At 34.5% G+C, this 18,664-nt stretch overlaps 1 protein-coding gene across 1 annotated transcript in view; it reads left to right on the plus strand.

Annotated features, from left to right (window-relative positions):
* The window catches only part of OLA1 (Obg like ATPase 1), a 183,275-nt gene that overhangs the window by 130,642 nt on the left and 33,969 nt on the right, over positions 1-18,664 (plus strand). Inside the window, exon 8 of the mRNA XM_017856972.1 lies at positions 8,338-8,339. Within this exon, the coding sequence (XP_017712461.1) occupies positions 8,338-8,339 (2 nt within the window). The remainder of the gene's footprint in view (positions 1-8,337; positions 8,340-18,664) is intronic.

Genomic DNA, 18,664 nt, shown 5'->3' on the forward strand with positions numbered 1-18,664 from the left:
CCTTATTATTAAAAGTTTAAAATGAATAAGAAAGCTTTGCTTGGTATTTACCTTCACAGATGAGTCTTCTAATTGATTTATAGTTAGAGAACTTAAGAAAACCTGAATTAAATTAAGCAATATTGAATTATATGTTTACTTATCAAATGTAAGTTTATTAGACATTATTATTTATTTCCATTGCAAAATGGGAATAAATGTAGTCACAACAATAAAACTTCTTACATTAGGAATTTCTAGCTGTGTTGATATTATAAGTGACTTTAAAATACCCACTTGGGGTTGTAGCTGGGCATGAATTTTAAAATCCAGATTGAATGCTTTAAAAAAAAAAAAAAGGCTGTGTGTGGGGAAAGACCACTACCTGTTTCAAATGCTTTAAAAGTACATCTAGGTAAAAACTGTTCATTCATGTATTGATTGTCATTTTTGGCATGTAACTAAAATGTACAAGATTTGTTGCTGTCACTAATAACTTCAGAAAATTATGTGTTCATGTACGTGTGGGCATGTCCACATTTGGCATACCACTCACTTTGACTTGCCTCACTGGACTCTAAGTATTTTATACTATTGAGTCGAACAAACAAATCAAAACTATCCAAAGCAAAATATCTGAATTCTCCTAAAATATATTGTCTGTTTCTCCCTGTACTTCATTAAGTACTTAGATGCACATGGTTTCAATTTTCCATTAAAAATTCTCATTTCCATATGATATCAAAGAGTGAGAAGGCTTTAAACTGAAAAATAAACATTCATAGACTGGAAGCCAAAACAATAATTAATGTCAGATGGTTAACTCCAATAAATCATTAGAATAAATTCTGTGAAATTACTGCAACTAAAAATGCCCTGTTAATATTACTATAAGACATTTTGTGTTCCTGATAGAAGCTGAATTTAGCCTCTTTATTGGCAATGTTCTAAAAAGCATAAATTTAACTTAAAGATTTCATTCAGGCTGGTCAGTGTCCTCCATCGGGTAATTAACTTTAATCAGTTCTGTTGCCTTTCAAATTCTTATAAATGTGATGATTGTGTTAAAAATTGTTACCTTTAGGAATGAATTTTAAAATTTATTACTTGACCTCAGTTAATAAATCTTCTCGTTGTGGTATGAATGGTAAGGTTTCCTGTGGCTCTGTGAAACAATACAGACATCAAAGTTTACATGAAAAGGGATGAGTCAGTTTCCTTGCCCAAAGGGGCTTCTCACACCTGTATTTGGATGATTACAGGTAGAACTCCCTGGCTCTAATTGTATAGTAAATACCATTTCCCAGACCCTAATGGTAGACAGACTGCTTAGGAGACGCCAGTCTGTGATTTAGCTGTCGCCAGACACCCCATGTTTTTTGTGAGACCAGTTGTGATGATGATATGGTTATAGCCAATTGAAAGTAAACTCTTGTCTAAATAGCAAATTTTAATTTATAATAATGTAGAGGTATGAATGATCCTGTTTTATAAAACCAAATCTTAACAGGTTTTAGGTATAACTAATGATCTGGTTTGGGGTTGGTGTGCATATGTTTTGCGGGGAGGGTTGGGAGGGATCCAGATCTTGTGGAAGTTAGTGTAATTGTAGCTGAAAGATCAAAGACTGGGTAACTGAGTGATGTTCCAGAAGAGAATTTACCACATAGCCATTTTCTGTACAGTTTCTGCCGCCTGCTGTTCCTATTTTCCCTCAAGCTAGCCATTGACTACCCCCTGTGCATCCCTGCTCGTAAAAAATGATTGAGGAAGTATTTGTCATGTATTTATGAGTGGGAAATATTGTGTGATAGGGAATGGCATCTACTGGAGCCAGAAAGATTGCCATTTTCCTTTCATTCAGCCACTCTGCTACAGCTTTAAATCCTCTGTTTATGCAACATATCCTTTGTATTAAAGTGTAGAATAAATTTTTATTATGAAGGATATGAACACTAGGTTTTCATCATTTATAACACTGAAAGCAGATGTAAATAGTTAAAATCCATTTTAACTACTAAATCCTTTTAATTGTGTTAGCATCTTGTTTTTTGATAATGTTTACATCTAAGCTCCATTTGCATTATTAGTTGCTTCTTTAGCAAAAGAAAAGTTTTGTTTTTTAAGATTAACATGTAGTGTTACTATAGCAAATAAGACTGATGCAGGAAATAGTAATAAATACTTTCATGGGTCTTTTAGATCTGGAAAACTATTTTAAACCATCAAGAAAGAGGTGAGGAGAAGTTTGTGACTTTGGCCACAAGAGGAAGACTAAAACTGTTGTTATTTTAGCAGGTCACCATTTCAGAAGTATTGAACACTTTAGTTACTGAAGTTACCTAAATGTAAATGGTAATGTGTTATTTTTCAACCCTAGAGAAGAAGGAAGCATTTTGAAAGATAGGTCTATTGTGATATTGAGTAGCTGTATTGACCTTTTGTAAGATGCAAAAATTGGAATGGCTCCAAGCATCTACTCACTAGTTTTAACAGTGTTGAATTAGTCATTTCATTGATTTATGATTAAAGACCTAGCCCCTGAAGACTAGCTGACATGGCAGCCGGGTTGGTTGCAGTTGTGTTATGAGCAAATGACAGTAATCAAGATATTGTAAGTGAATCCATAAACCATTTTTTATTATTACAAATTGCTGTTTCTTGAATGAATCAAACTATATAGAAGTTTTGTTGTTTTGGTGAGCACAAGCATTTTGAACGCTCAAGGTTTTCATTTTCTAAACACGATCGGCTGTTACTTATAACTAATACTATACGCGGTATTAATTTTCATTTGAGATTGCTTACTGAGTCATGGTGTCAAGCAGGTACAGGACATTAGAACTGTCAAACTACTGCTTAATTAGGGGTTTAAATTTCAATCTTTGCACCCTTGCTGCTCTGTTAGTAGAGTATGCCATCCAATTATGAAATCAGTAGAACAAACTAATTTTAGATATTTTTTTACACCTACCAGCTATCAATTATGTTTCATTTTTGTGATCCTACCTTTCTTGAAACTGTTAATAAAGGATAATTATATTTTATTATTTATTATACTACATATTTATGTTCAACTGGAAAATATAACTAAACTTTTAGATATGCAGACCGTGTGTGTGTGTGTGTGTTTGTGTGTGTGTGTGTGTGTGTGTGTTTGTGTGTGTGTGTGTTATACACACATTTTCATATGCCCTGGTAGGCTTGTAGTCATTTAGTATTACCTTTTGGGTAATATTATATGAGTCAATTAATCTGAGTGATGAAATTGATTCAAGATAGGTAGACAAATACTTGGAAAGTCTTTTAAGCTGTTTTATAATGAAGGGCAATGTGTCAAGTTCACTAAACGCATTTTAAGTAGAAAAACGTTTTATTATTAATTCTTATTATACTATGATTCAGTTCCTTCCCCTTTCCCATCTTTGTGTGTTCATTAGTTTTCCACATAATTTGTATACAACAACTAAAAATAGTTTGGGGATACTATACATTATGTGCTTGGTTCAGGGGGAATCATGGAATACATATATTTTCTTGATTTCCTGAGCTGCCTATAGAAATTATAGCTACTATATCTCAGCAAGTATATATGTAGGTGGAAGTGTGTATATTTTTGACACACAATTTTCTGTTTTTGTATGTGTGCATATATATACACACATATATGCATATAAATATAAAAAACGATTTCTGTGTTTCTGTAGAACTATTGTGGGAGGTCATCAGTTTCTGACAAGATCAGTTAAGCTAGAAATACAACACAGACATTCTGCTTTGGAAAGATTACTTTGTATTATGATAAAGCTTATTATTAACAGTATTATTTATACTATGAATTAGGATTTCAAATAATTTTTGGTGAATGAATTTTGTGGAATTATTTCTTTCTCTGATCAGAATCTTTAGAGTTAAAAGAATATGGTAAAGAAAATGGTCTTTTATTACAGGAGATGGAAGGCTGAAAGAAGTGGGGATGGGGAAAACCTTTGCCCATTCAGGAATCTTTTTTTTTTCTTTTTTTGGTCAAATATACTTTTGCATTTGAATATATTTTTACATGTAGTAATATTTGTGAATTCCTGTTTGGTTTTCATTAAATGGGTTTTGAATATTCTTTCGACAATTTCTTATTCTTATCAAGAGGTAACAGTGCAGTAGTGCACTTCAGATTTCTTATGAAAGAGATAATTATATACGAAAGCATTTTTTTAATATGAACATAATGCTACTGACCCTATGCATATTAGGAATTTCCCTTGGCCTGTTTGTGTTTTTTGCAATACTATTTATAGCCAATGATTTCTATTTGCCAGATGGTTCACTGAATTTAAGAAAGTGATACATTTGGGAGTGCCCGTTGTAATCTTATTAGCACCATCTGCTGACTTACTGATTTGTGAGTGATGTAATTTATCAAATATGTCAGGACTTTCATCTTTTTCAAACTAGCTGAAGAATTTCACTCCACATAAATAGGAAAAGTTTTATAAAATTGTTTCTAGCTTCCACAGATTAAAAGGTTTATAAGAACTTTTTAAAAAATAAGTGTTCCTTAGGATTCTGTCATGTGAAATTAAAATATATATTCCCTATACATGTACACACATCAATGATCTAGGAAATGAAATATAAAGTTTGGTTTATAGCTATACAATGTTCTTCAAATTACAAATGATTCATCTGCACAAAGAATTTCTTTGCTTCCCTACCCTACTCACTTTGTTGAATAATTCAAAAGCAATCCTCTTAAAAAGCTGTACTAGAGATTAAGGATCTCTGAGTCATATTTTGTTACCAAGACTCTGAGTTGGGATGAGCTACACTCTTACAACCAGAGTTGATACGGTTTGGATTTGTGTCCCCGCCCGAATCTCATGTTGAATTATAATCCCCAGTGTTGACGGAGGGCCCTGGTAGGAGACTACTGGATTGCAGGGGTGGAATTCCTTCTTGCTGTTCTCATGATAATGAGTGAGTTCTCATGAGATCTGGTTGATTAAAAGTGTGTAGCACCTACACCTTTGCTCTCTTCCTCCTTCTCTGGCCGTGCCTGCTTCCTCTTTACCTTTGCCATAATTAGAAGTTTCCTGAGGCCTCCCCAACCAATGCCTCACGGCCTGCAGAACCGTGAGCTAATTAGATCTTTTATCTTTATCAATTACCCAGTCTCAGGTAGTTCTTTATAGCAGTGTGAGAATGGACTAATACAGGAGTTTAGTAGTTGGTGAAGACGGTAGAGGAGAATTTTGAAGCTCAGAAATCTTAGGACTGTTGGGAGTGGGAGATACCGGGCAGGACCTTGGGAAGGATTTAGAATGGAGGCTCAAGACAGTTTGTAGGAGTTGAATAACAGGTTTTCCTGGGAGAAGGGTGGAGAAAAGGAAAGGTGAACAATGTCAGTGTTTTACAGCCTAATACGTCCTGCTTATGCAGGATAGGAGGAAGAGCATTATTTGTCTCTACCCTTTTCTCCTGTGCAGCATGTTCCCCAGGCACAGCAACTACCTTTGGACTTAATGTTGTAGTTTATCTGATGAGCTAAATAGACTTGAAGGCTAGCCCAAAATGTTAGGTACCATTAATAATATTGTTTCTATAAGGAAAATGAATCCTAAAAAACTGGAGAATGTGGTCTATTTGTAACCTAGGGAGTAGATGCTATCAAGGAGTTTGGTGTGTTAAGAAGAATACTACTTTAGAATTTGAAATACAAGTGCTCTGGTCTTTATTTGCTACCATAACTAGCTCTTTGAACTTGGCCATTTAAATTACTTATCCTTTCATGTAGAAGATAATTCATTGAGATTGTTCATATAAAATGTGTTCTGTATAAACAGTGTTTCCCAAATTTAGTTATAGCTCAAAAGTATTCAGTAATAGAAAAAGGACTTGTTTGGCCTTGTGAATGCATCTTTTGGATACATTACCTTGGTTTTTATTTCTGTTACCTGGATTAAGGAACAAAATGTATCACATGTATAAATATAGCAGTGAGACTTCCATGATATCACTGCCATGTTCTGTACAACCCCATCCCCTCGTTCAGGTTGGGCCCTATAACTTCACCATTTGCAGCTTAGAGGCTTCCATTAGAGTAAATATTATTTGTTTATATTGTTACAATATGTACAGTCTTTATGTAAAATCGTGTTACAGTAGCATGATTTTTTTTTTTTTGAGATGGAGTTTCACTCTTGTTGCTGAGGCTGGAGTGCAATAGCGTGATCTTGGCTCACCACAGCCTCCACCTCCCAGGTTCAAACAGTTCTCCTGCCTCAGCCTCTATAACCCAGTAGCTGGGATTATAGGCATGCACCACCATGCCTGGCTGATTTTGTATTTTTAGTAGAGACCGGGTTTCTCCATGTTGAAGCTGGTCTTGAACTCCTGACCTCAGGTGATCCACCTGCCTCAGCCTCCCAAAGTACTGAGATTACAGACGTGAGCCACTGCACCCAGCCTACAGTAGCATGATTTTTTTTAAGTTGTTTATTATTTTAAAAACCTTTTAAAACAGTTTCATTGTGATTTCCTATATCTCAGTCTCTCTGAGTATGAATGTATGTATGTATATGTTGGAGGTGAGGCAGTGAAAGTTAGTGAAGAATTAAAGATCATCTTTAAGGTTCCCTTCCAGGACTAGAATTTTATGATTTTAATGAAGTGTAATGAATTCACAAAGAAAAGATGCCCATGCAAATATCTAGGTTTGTCATGGTAATTTTTCCTAATTGTGTACAGAGCATTCCTGAGGTTGCAGCCCAATTTAAAAGCAACTTTTCTGGACTGGGTTATAGATAAGACCTGGTCTTTTTTCCTACTCTCATTCCCTCTTTCATATCTCAGGCCCTTGAAAGTAAGCCTTTTCTGCATCTCACCATGTTTCTTCCCACCTTTCCTCTTAGTGGGTAGCTGTTGCTTTGGCTAGAATAAGAGCAAAGTGAATTGGCATATCTATATTTGAGATCAGTAACATTACTTAAACTATTACATTCCTTTATTCTAAATTGACCTAGAAAGCATTTCCCATCAAAAACATTAGATTGTGAGACTCACCCTCAAAAGCCTATTTAATTCACAATGTAGTAGAAATAGAACAATTTGAGAAATATTTTGGTATCTGTGACCATTTTTACCACCAGTTTTAAAATTCTGCTTTTTAAAAATGTGTTCTAAAATAACTGGCTTATGAACTTTGCATATATTTCTATTTATATAAGGCTGGGACTGCACATTGCTGTGCAGTCTGTCCTTTTAATGCTTTACATCAAGAAAAGCAAAACTTGGTAAAAAACTGTCATTATAAATGCAAATTTCAAATTTATGTTCCTTTTGAAGACTGTGAGCTCATTGAGGAGGTGGATACTGTTTTCTTTTTCCTTTTTAAGCAAATAATTATTAAGAATTATTAAACCTTTCTGTGTGTCCTGTATTATCTTAGGTGGTGAACAGAAAAAGCCCTTTCTCCTGCAGGACTTACAGTCTCATGTAGCAATAGACATCCAACAAACAGACATTTAATATAATGCAGGGAATGATTAGGACCATGAATAAAAACAAAGCAGAGTAAGAGGGAACTGTTTTAGTTAGGGTGGCTGGGGAAGACCTTATGAAATAAGGATACATACATGCCATGAGAGAATCCACGGAAAGCTCAGTCCATGGAGAGGAAACTGCAAGTACAAAGGCTGTGAAGTAGCTAGATGAAATAAAACAGAATACGAGTTATAGGAGTAGAAGTTAGAGAAGGAAACAGGGGCCTACAGTTGATGTAGAGCGTAATGGGCCATCAAAAAGGAATAAAATGTGAAGACAGCCAGCCACTTGAAAATAACTTACGTATTTTTATTTAAGTACATTCCATTGAAACAGATTTTAAACATGTTCTAAATGTGTTCTAAAATTTTATTTGGGTTTTAAGAATAACCATCATGTATTTTCTAGTTTGCTTTAATTGATTTCTTATAGTCCAGAAATATTTTCGATTGCTAAGTGTTTTAAACAGCCTTTAAAGTAATAATTGCAATTTATTTCAAATTTCATCTTTCCTTTTCCATGCTTGTCTAGTGACTTGCTGATTCATGCTACCAATTATGAAGCACTTTTTAAAAGCCCCTCAATGTACAACTTCAAAGAAATAGATTGAACTTTATTTAGCAGCAGCCAACATTTGTCTAGAGCCTTACGGTGTTTCAGCTTTTTTCTTTCATTTGATCCTCAAATTCTGAGATGGCCCTCATTACACTATTACATTGGCCTTGAATTTAATATTTACTAAAATGAAGCATTTTTTTCCTTTCCTTTTTTTTTTTTTCAGAGACAGGGTCTCACTCTGTTGCCCAGGCTGGAGTGCAGTGGTGCAATCACAGCTCATTGCAGTCTGGACCTCCCTGATGGGCACGGCCCACCACACCTGGCTAATTTTTGTATTTTTTGTAAGAGTCAGGGTTTCACATGTGGCCCAGGCTGGTCTAGAATTCCTTGGCTCAAGTGATCCACTTGCCTTGGCCTTTTAAAGTGCTGAGATTACAGGTGTGAACCACCGTACCTGGCCAAAATGAAGCATTTGCTTCATTGGAATAAGAGTTCTGCATATTAGTTTAGGAATGGGTTACTCCAACACAGAGAGAAATAAGCTTCGTCTTTACATTAGCAAAGATTTAGCAGTGCCTTTTCAGTACTTCAAATATTTGTCATTGAAATCAAGGGGTAGTCATCAGTATTCCTGTGATAATCAGCATTTTCCTTAGAGATTATTTTAAAAGAATATATTATGGACTGTGGAAAATGTTGTTGGATTTAATCCATTTTGAAATTTAAAAGGAAAAGATCAAATAGCATCTGTTCATTGGTAATCATTTTTAGCGTTTTAAATGACATTTTCAAAGATTTTCCCCAGGAGCGTATATGGATGTCGGACATGAAGGTCACTAGCACTTTTCAAACATGACTTTTAAGTTTTGTCGTTTTTCTTTTGTATGTCCTGCTTTCCCCCTTCCTCCATTTAATATAATTGATTTAGCTTTTCTTATACCAAACTAAAAGATATACATAGCAAACCATTACTTATTACTGAGTTCCTGCTATGTGATGGGCATTCTGAGCTTGGAAATTGCTGAGATGTATGATATTATACTTACCAAGCAGATATTACCATGCCCATTTTACAGATAGGGCAGGCAGTTGGAAAGATTGTAAAACATGCCCAAGTTCTTAGAGCAGGTAAGTGGTAGAAATACATCCATTTGACCTGAATGCGACTGCTCCACACAGGATGACTGACAGCTAAGTGACAGTACAAGATATGTTTGTGAATCTCCAGAAATCTTTGAAAATATCATATTAGCAACTTTAGCATTTTGCTATGTTTTATCTCGGAAAGTTTAATCTCCTTCCAATTGTTTAGTTAATGGACTAAATTAGGATTTTAGTTAAAAAGAACAATTCTCAAGACGACATTTATGTGTGAGTTTTTTTTAGGATAATAAGCATTTGCTGCTGATGTTTTTGCCTTGTCTTGTAATTTTATAAGACAACTATTTAATAACTGATTGTTGAGAGGCAACAGCAATGTATTTTAGTACCCACCTTAGCTTGCATTTTTAAACAATATCATATATAAAAATTTTGGTGGAGAAAATACAATGGCTCCTATTGAAACCGAAAATTTAAATTATATGAAATTGCCAAGTCTAAAATAGTGGTACAGAGTAAACCCCCAAAAACATACCTGTAACCACAAATTGGTTTTATATATTGATATGATAAACAGAATTTAACTTTTCTTCTATAGCAAACCATAATTTGTTAAAAACAATTCTTCGGCTGGGCTCAGTGGCTTATGCCTGTAATCCCAGCACTTTGGGAGGTCGAGGAGGGTGGATCACCTGAAGTCAGGATTCAAGACCAACCTGACCAACATACTGAAACCCCATTTCTACTTAAAAAAATAAAAAAATTAGCCGGGGTTGGTGGTGGGCACCTGTAATCCCAGCAACTCGGGAGGCTGAGGGAGGAGAATCGCTTGAGCCTGGGAGGCGGAGGTTTCAGTGAGTCGAGATTATGCCATTGCACTCCAGCCTGGGCAACAAGAGTGAAACTCCATCTCAAAAATAGTAATGATAATAATAATTCTTCACTGATGGGGTGAGGGAGTTGATGTTAAATAAATAGGGAAATGAGAGAATATTACGTGTGTTAGTGTGTTTCCTGCTGCTGTAACAGATACCACAGACTAGGTAATTTATAAAGAAGAAAAGTTTATTTGGTTCATGGTTCTGGAGCCCAGGAAGCCTGAGAGTGTCACTGGCATCTTCTAAGGGTCATCCCATGGCAGAAGAGCAGAAGGCAGAAACAAATGGGAGACAGAGAGCAAAGTGGGTCAAAGTCATTCTCTTTATCAGGTGTCCACTCCTTACTCCCATGATTACAGCATTAATCGCTTCATAAGGGGTTAGCCCTCATGACCCAGCCACCTCTTAAAGTCCCCACCTCCCAATCCCATTGCATTGGGGGATTAAGCTTCCTAACACATGAACCTTGGGGGGCTGCACTGAAACCACAGCACTACAAGGTAGAGTAATGGCAGATAATTTGTATGCCTGATGTTGTCTTTGTAGTAGTCGTCATTCAGTCAACACTTCATACTTGACTTTATGCCAGTTATATTTAAGATTCCCAACAAGCTTATAAAGTAGGTGCCATTATTACCCACATTTTAAGGAAATGAAAGGCAAGTATGGAGAGATTAAGGAACTTGGCCAAAGTTACATAACCAGTCAGTGGTGCCGACATTCAAATGTAAGCAGTTCATCTGGGGAGCTCATTTTCCTCACTAACTACGAAGCTACGGTATCTCAGCACTGGGGCACTGGTGATGCTGGAAAGGTAGACAAGTCCTGAGAAATACGTCATATACTAGTCACATTTCCTATTACTGTGAATTTCATTTAGGTAAGGTTTTGTTGTTAGTTCATGCACTATAAAATTTGAGACTAAAAATTCATTATAACCTAATTAGAAAATGCCAACTGAGAGTAATATTTTAAAAAAAATATTTAAAAGATACCTAAAATTGTATCTTTAATTTTATGGACTTATCTCAAAATACTATTTTCCAATTTAATAGCCATTGTAGGGACAGTACATAAAACAGTTTATATATTTTGAGGTTGAAAATACATATCATTGCTACTTCAACCACTTGTTTTATTTGTGTGTTTGTTTTTAACCATGTACTGATTTATTCTGTTTCTTTACATTTTCACTAACTTGGATTTGTTTTTGAGAACGACTTTGGGAGTAGGGAAGTGTGTGAGAGTGTGTGTGTTTGTACATATCTCCTTTAGTAGCTGAAATACAAATGGATGATTTGTATAATGTTCTGGTTTAGTACTATATTACTGCATAGCAATATAATGAACATTATATATGTATATGTATACGTATATGTTCCTATACATCCAAGTCGGGCAAAACTAATAACTACCACTTGTTGAGCATCTATTATATGCTGGATTTTGGGGTGTTTACATATGTTCTATCATTTCGTTTAATCCCCATAACAACCTTGGAAGGCAAATTTCTATCCATTTACTAACAAGAACCTAAGGCTCAGAGAAATGAAGTAAGAAACCTAGTTAAATATTTTGGAAACTTATTTTAGCTCAAATTCGTGAGAGAACGTATAAAACATTTTATGCATTTATACCCTGCTTTTCATGCAAGAAAAGTAGATAGAGTTTTTAATGTTGTTTGTATCCTAGTGAAAATTACACAGAAATGTATACCTATCGGAGAGCAAACATAATTGCAATATTTTGTATAAGCATGATTCAAGATTGGTTGATTGGTTGCCTTATAGCCCTTGGTTTCCTCACCTGTCAGAGAGAGTAATTATTTTCTTATAGAATTATGAGAATTAAATAAAATATGTTACATATATTAAATGAAATTATCCTGTGACAGAAATTATTCTGTGTCAGATCTGTTTGACTTGAAATATAATTTATTTAATTTTCATAATTCTAAGAGAAAAGCATATGTATGTGTATGAACACAGAGAGATTGATAGTTAACTGGCTAGTTCCTGGCAGTTGTAATTACATAATAAACTCTCTTAACTAACTTGAGTCCTGCTTATATAAAACGTTGCAATTAGGCGAAGTGCAGTGGCTCACTCCTATAATCTTAGTGCTTTGGGAGACTGAGGCAGGAGGATCATTTGAGGCCAGGATTTTGAGAGCAGCCTAAGTAATATAGGTACATCCTACATCTATAAAAAATAAAAACATTAGCCAGGCACAGTGGCATGCACCTATAGTCCCAGCTACTCAGGAGGCGGAGGTGGGAAGACCACTTGAGTACAGGAATTCAAGACCAGCCTGAGCAATATAGTGGGATCCTGCCTCTACAGAAATTAAAAAGAAATTGGCTGTTGTGATGGCCTGCACCTGTAGTCCCAGCTAAGTGGGAGGCTGAGGTGGAAGGATTGCTTGAGCCCAGGAATTCAAGGCTGCAGTAAGCTATGATTTTGCCAGTGTACTCCAACCTGGGTGACAGAGTGACACCCTGTCTCAAAAAAAATTGACCAGGCGCGGTGGCTCACATCCATAATACCAGCATTTTGGGAAGCCGAGGCAGGCACATCACTTGAGATCAGGAATTCAAGACCAGTCTGGGCAACATGTTGAAAACTCATCTCTACTAAAAATAAAAAAAATTTTTAAAAGCCAAGCATGGTGGCACATGCCTATAATCCCAGCTAATCGGGAGGCTGAAACATGAGAGAATCATTTGAACTCGGGAGGTGGAGGTTGCAGTGAGCAGAGATTGAACCCAGAAGGCAGAGATTGTAGTGAGCCAAGATCAAGCCGCACCACTACACTCCAGACTGGGTGCCAGAGCAAGACTTTGTCTCAAGAAAAAAAAAAAAAAAAAATCCTTAGCAAACTAACACAGGGATAGAAAACTGAATACTGGATGTTCTCACTTATAAGCGGGAGCTAAATGATGAGAACTTACGAACACAAAGAAGGAACAATATACACTGGGGTCTGCTTGCGGGAAGAGGGTGGGAAGAGAGAGAGGAGCAGAAAGGGTAACTATCCGTTACTGAGCTTAATACCTGGGTGATAGGTACAAAAAAACCCCGTGACGTTTTTATGTAACAAACCTTCACATGTACCCCAAACCTACAATGAAAATTTTAAACTGTCCTCAGATTTTAGGACTGGAAGAGAAAATGTGTGATAATGCTTTTATTATTTAAAAGTGTTTTTCTTCCTGAGTCTTATTTTGAAAAATTATACAGAATAGTTTGCATGGCATATTCCTTGCATTGTAGAACTTGCTGTGCTTCAGGCCAAATTGAAATAGAGACAAAAGAAGGAGACCAAGAAAGAGGATATGGAGAATGTCAACCATTTGTTTCCTTTCCTATATTCAAAGACAAACATCTTAGTTGTCTGGATCTCTTGAAATTAGTACTTGTAAAAGCTTTTAAATGTTACTAGAATACATTGTTAAAGCCATATCTGGTTAAAGTTTTCTGATTAAGCATAATTAAATAATTGTTTCAGCAATTACACAGTTCATGATTATGGTGTGCAATGGGACTTTTTTTTTTAAATCTATTATTAAGTAAAATATGTATTGGTGGCCAAGTGTAAGTTTTAGTGCAACTTACTATATCTTGGACATTTTGCATATATAGCTTAAAGACCAGTGGAGTAGATTAGGAAAGTCTGTCAGCTTCATAATTTTGGAAAACAGAAACAAAAGAAAGAACAATGCTGAGTAAACATTCTTAGCCATAAGAAGATATGTGAGTGTGGCTTAGCTAATAATACCTAGTTTCTTACTATATATCACTTCATGGAATGTTTTTGCTATGAAATATTTAATAGTTATGCATTTGCTGTTTTATAGTTATTTCACTGCCCTATTAACATCAAGGGTTACTGATTGTTGTATTAGTAGTTCCTGACAAATAGAAATTATTTGATATTCTAAGCCATTTCTGACAGAAGATATAAAGTTTTGACAAACACGTATGGCACAGCAAGTGTCCAATTCTAAAGAGCAAAATAAATGCAAACCACCATTATGGTGAACACAAGCAGCCTGAAAGCAAGTTATCAGTAAGCAAATAATTGTTGAACTGTTATGAATGGAATAGGATGTTGAAATAGGGCATGATTGGCTGATGTTACATATGTCCTTGATTACCTTCCTTGTGCTTTTATCCTAATAAGTGACATTCTTTGTATTCCCTTGGATGGCTAGACAGTCTGACACTGAAGAAGAATAAATATTGCATGTGGTACACATTAAGCTGTCATCCAAGACAGCATTTATAAAAAGTAACTGGAGAAATTCATAAGAAATTCTGCACTGCTCCAGTTTCCTGGCTCCAGTCATAATTGTCAAAGTTCTTGACACATTCAGGTCTTCAGAAATGATTTAGGTTTACAATGGTTTGGTGTATGAATAATTATTATGGATTTGAGTTCTCATATTGCCTTTGGATGTTAATGTTAGTTACCAAAATGTTATATTTTATGATAATTTTTATTTTAAGAAATGTCTCTATATTGATAATTGTGACATATCTTCTATCTTGCAGACTTTCATCAAAGGCTTTTAGACAATTCATGTAATTGAAAGGAAGAACAGGAGTTTTTAAATGCTTACATTATCTTTAATCTGTTGGAAAATATTGCTTGCTTGTGTTTAGTGCTAGCAAACAATTTTGAAAATAAGTATTTTTATTTTTCTTCCCTAGCAACATTGGAAAGCTTTCAAACAGTCTAAATGAATACCATTTTAAAACTATTTCCAAAAAAACCAAATCACTGATGTTTCATTTAAAATATTGTACGCTTTTATTCACATACTTTTGTTATTTTAACATAGTTCTTTGAGGCAAGGCAGTATTTTATTTGTTGCAGTCACTATTTTCTCTTAAAATTTCCTTTCAAAGGATGGTAGGTAGTAATTTTGAAAAGAGATAATATTGTACTACAATAAGCATACCTAAAGAAACAGGTAAATTATGAATGTAAATTTAGAGAGCATATTTTTAGCCCCTCTATCTTTCTTTGAAACACCTCCTTTTTTTACCCTATCTATATGGTGTATAATATCTGAAGAATGCCCCTCCGAATTATTTTGTATTTTATATTCTGACACAGTTATCCTAAACCATTTGAAATTAAGCAATTAGTATTCTCATTCTATAATCTAATCAAGAATATAGTATATTCTTATCAGCTGATGACTTCCAAAATGTGATTAAGTATCAGAATGATTTAGGATTCAATATAATATGAAAATAAAATAACAGTGTTAAGTTCCAAATTCTGAGCCCCTGTTTTAGGGGAACGAGAGGTCAGTCAGGGTTTTGTGACAACCATATTTTATGTTGGTTTTAAAATTTATCCTGTTAATTTGGGGAAATGTTTTTAGGATACTGTCTTTGCTTTGAAATCTAAACCATCCATTTAGATTGAAGAAACTTTTCTCCAAGTATAACACTACTCGAATGTTACCTATAGCTTTTAACTCTCTAGGCCACTACAGAGCACAAAATATTTGCCCAACTGGTAAATTGAACTGTAAGTCCCACTGTGGGAAATTGCTTTGCTGTGCTCCAAACAGCAGTTATCTTAGTAATTGTACCTGAATTCTTTGTGGCTAATAGAGCGTGGACGTCCATTTTACAAACAGAAAATTATTTTTCTTAAATACTTTTAATTATAAAGTCCCCAAATAAAATGCAAGTCAGTAGACAAGAGTGAGACATTAAACCACATCATTTTTAATTGTTAGTGCAGAAAAGTGATATCCTTTTTTCCTTTTAGTGTAAAACTGTACATAACCGACATTTCACATTCTAAACTGGAGCTCCCAACAAGGAGCTTATCAGAGCAAATTGTCTAGTCCATCCCCTTCCTCACTCAAAACCTAATGACCCTTTATCATCATGGTTTAGATTGCTGGACACAGATGTGAGAAAATACAAGTAATCTACAGGTAACTACAGTAGCTGCACTGATGTTCTCAGAGAACTGACTGCTGGGAAGATAAAGAGCCTCCCACAGTGTCTGTGACTTTCCAGCAGCAAAGCACATCATGAGCTCATACATGAAGTTTTATTTGCTGAAGATTCACAATAAGATGCATTAGAACATTCAGCAGGGACTCCTTTTAGATGAGCACAGAAATTCTGGAGGGTGATTAGTTGATGCACCAGTGCATAGCATCACACTAAAATAAGAAGAGTTCAACAATAATTCTTTCTATGGACACCAAAGATTATGGCCACAATGCAGCATTATTATTGACTTCTTTTCTTGATATTTATGTAATCTACTAAATCACTTTCTCTTCACAAATGGCTGAACTTCTTGCTGAAAACAGTTTGGTTATGATTTGTAATATGAAAGCAGAATAGCAATTTCTCAAACTTTAATACTAAATTGCATTTCAAAGGACTTGTTTGCGGCCAGGTGCTCTGCTTTTGTTAGCTGCTTAGATTGTGATCAGTGAGGTAAACTCATTTATCTATTTGCATGCAATTGAGTAATTTACCATGAAAAGAATGATGGTTTTTGGATAAAGGTACTGCACCTGTAGCTTAAGTTTTATAATTGTTGGTTTGACTATTATTTGCAATGATCGTAGTTTCATACTGCTTTAGAAAACGACAATACAAAATATATTTACTTATGTATATATGAGATGTTTTGTTTTTAATGAATTTGGTTTAAGTTTACTAGATTGGGATGAATCAATATGAATTAGATTGTTTGAACTTCAGGTGTGTATTTCTTTCTAAAATCCATTTGCTTGTCATATTTTTTTAAAGCAGATTAATTTTGTTTCTGTAAAACACTATAACTACTAGATTAGGAATAGTGATACTACTTTCATATGTCCTCAAATGATTTTTAGAAATTATCACTTTAATAGCTGAAAGATAAAGATAGTTTTCAACAACCAGTATTGGTTAAGCAGTTGACAGCCAACAAAAAGAGATACTGAGATATTTGATTCATTCTTGTATAGTTGTGTGTGCTATGTACCTAGCTTAATTGTTGCTGTTTATGGAAAATATTGAAATGCTCAGAAAATTAGAGAAGATACTAGTTAAGGCTTTTTGGCTAGGTTCGTACTCATTTTTGCTTCAAGAATATTATAATGTACATTTAAAACAGCCCTTTGCAATTGGAGCACCAAAATTATATCAAATACACCTGCAATCTTAAAGAATTAATTTAATATTAAGCTTCTAGTATAGAATAACCCGTGAGAAAAGTAAACTTATCAGCAAACAGAACAGATAGATTATCTAAAGTACTGCTAGTCATTAGAATCCTTACTATTCTTCTGATAGCAGTTAGGATCACTCTTTTTGGAGATTTTCTGTCAGTGAAGATTTTCAGTTTACCCTGACATATTTGAAATATTCATAGTTGCATGGCATAGATTAATCTAGAAAACAGAACATTGAAGAATTGTTTGAGGTGGTGTTATACATTAATTCTGTTTTTAGTTTGCTATAAGATCTAAAGAAAAAACTATATTTGTTTTCATTTAGCAGCAAATAGGAAACACAGAACTCAAAATTCTACAAAGTACATTTTCTTGCCATCTTCATATTTAAAAGGCAAAAAACCAGAGGATCATGTGCAGTATAAGATTGTTTTGCATTTTGTTTTACATCACCAGATTAAGTATAATGAAACCCATCTGCAAATTGTAGGAACTACTCATTGATTTTCTCAAGGACTGTAGCGTAGTTTTCCCTTCTTTTTTGTCTACCTTTTTTTTTCTATTTCAACAAGATATACATAAAATTAAAACCTTGTCTGTTATAAAGTTTTGTTTGAGCTTTTAAACTGAGTGATTAGCAGAAATAATGACCCTGTCAGCCTTAATCACATTAAAATGTGGTTAACATCATTTAATTTTTTCCACTTAATATGCAAAAATTTCCAGTAGATTTGCAGTGAAGGCCATTGAAATTCCATTAGAACAAGAATAAAAATTTCAGGCATCATTTATTCAGAGAAGGAATAAAGGTCTCGATTGAGAACTGCTGAATCTTTCTATTAGAGACACTATGAATCACTACATTGAATTGTACCTGTGTTTCAATAGACCTGTGTGTCTGGCTTTTCAAGTGGTTGAATATCATGTGTTTTATCATTTTTCATAAGGAGGAATAAACCAGAATTGCATAATTATTTGATAAATATTTAAAAGACTACTGAACAGTTTTTGTGCTGCTTCAAACTGCTTAAATTTTAAGTAGAAAGTTGATTGTACTCTAGAAACAGGTTAATGAAATAATTATTTTAAAACATGGAAAAAACTGCATAACCATCCCACAAAATGGACAGATTGTATTTTAAGTAGTTATGTTGGTATATGCCAAGAAAGAAATTAAGAACCAAGTGACGCTAGCTAGCTCTTTCCCAAAGTTCATAGCTTATCGTTTGTCAAGCTTCAACTGCTATGTTATGCTGCATTAGCTATGTATGAATTACAACCAAAGAATATTCTGCTCTTTCTAGTATTCATTCTTTTATGATCATTTTGATATTTAATTGTTGTAATGTGTTCTTAGAATTAAAAAGTAGGAAAAGCTTAATGTTATTTTAAGCAGTGCCTACCA

This window comes from Rhinopithecus bieti, unplaced genomic scaffold (genome assembly GCF_001698545.2).
Source record: "Rhinopithecus bieti isolate Rb0 unplaced genomic scaffold, ASM169854v2 scaffold_43749, whole genome shotgun sequence".
In the NCBI taxonomy this organism is placed as follows: Eukaryota; Metazoa; Chordata; class Mammalia; order Primates; family Cercopithecidae; genus Rhinopithecus; species Rhinopithecus bieti.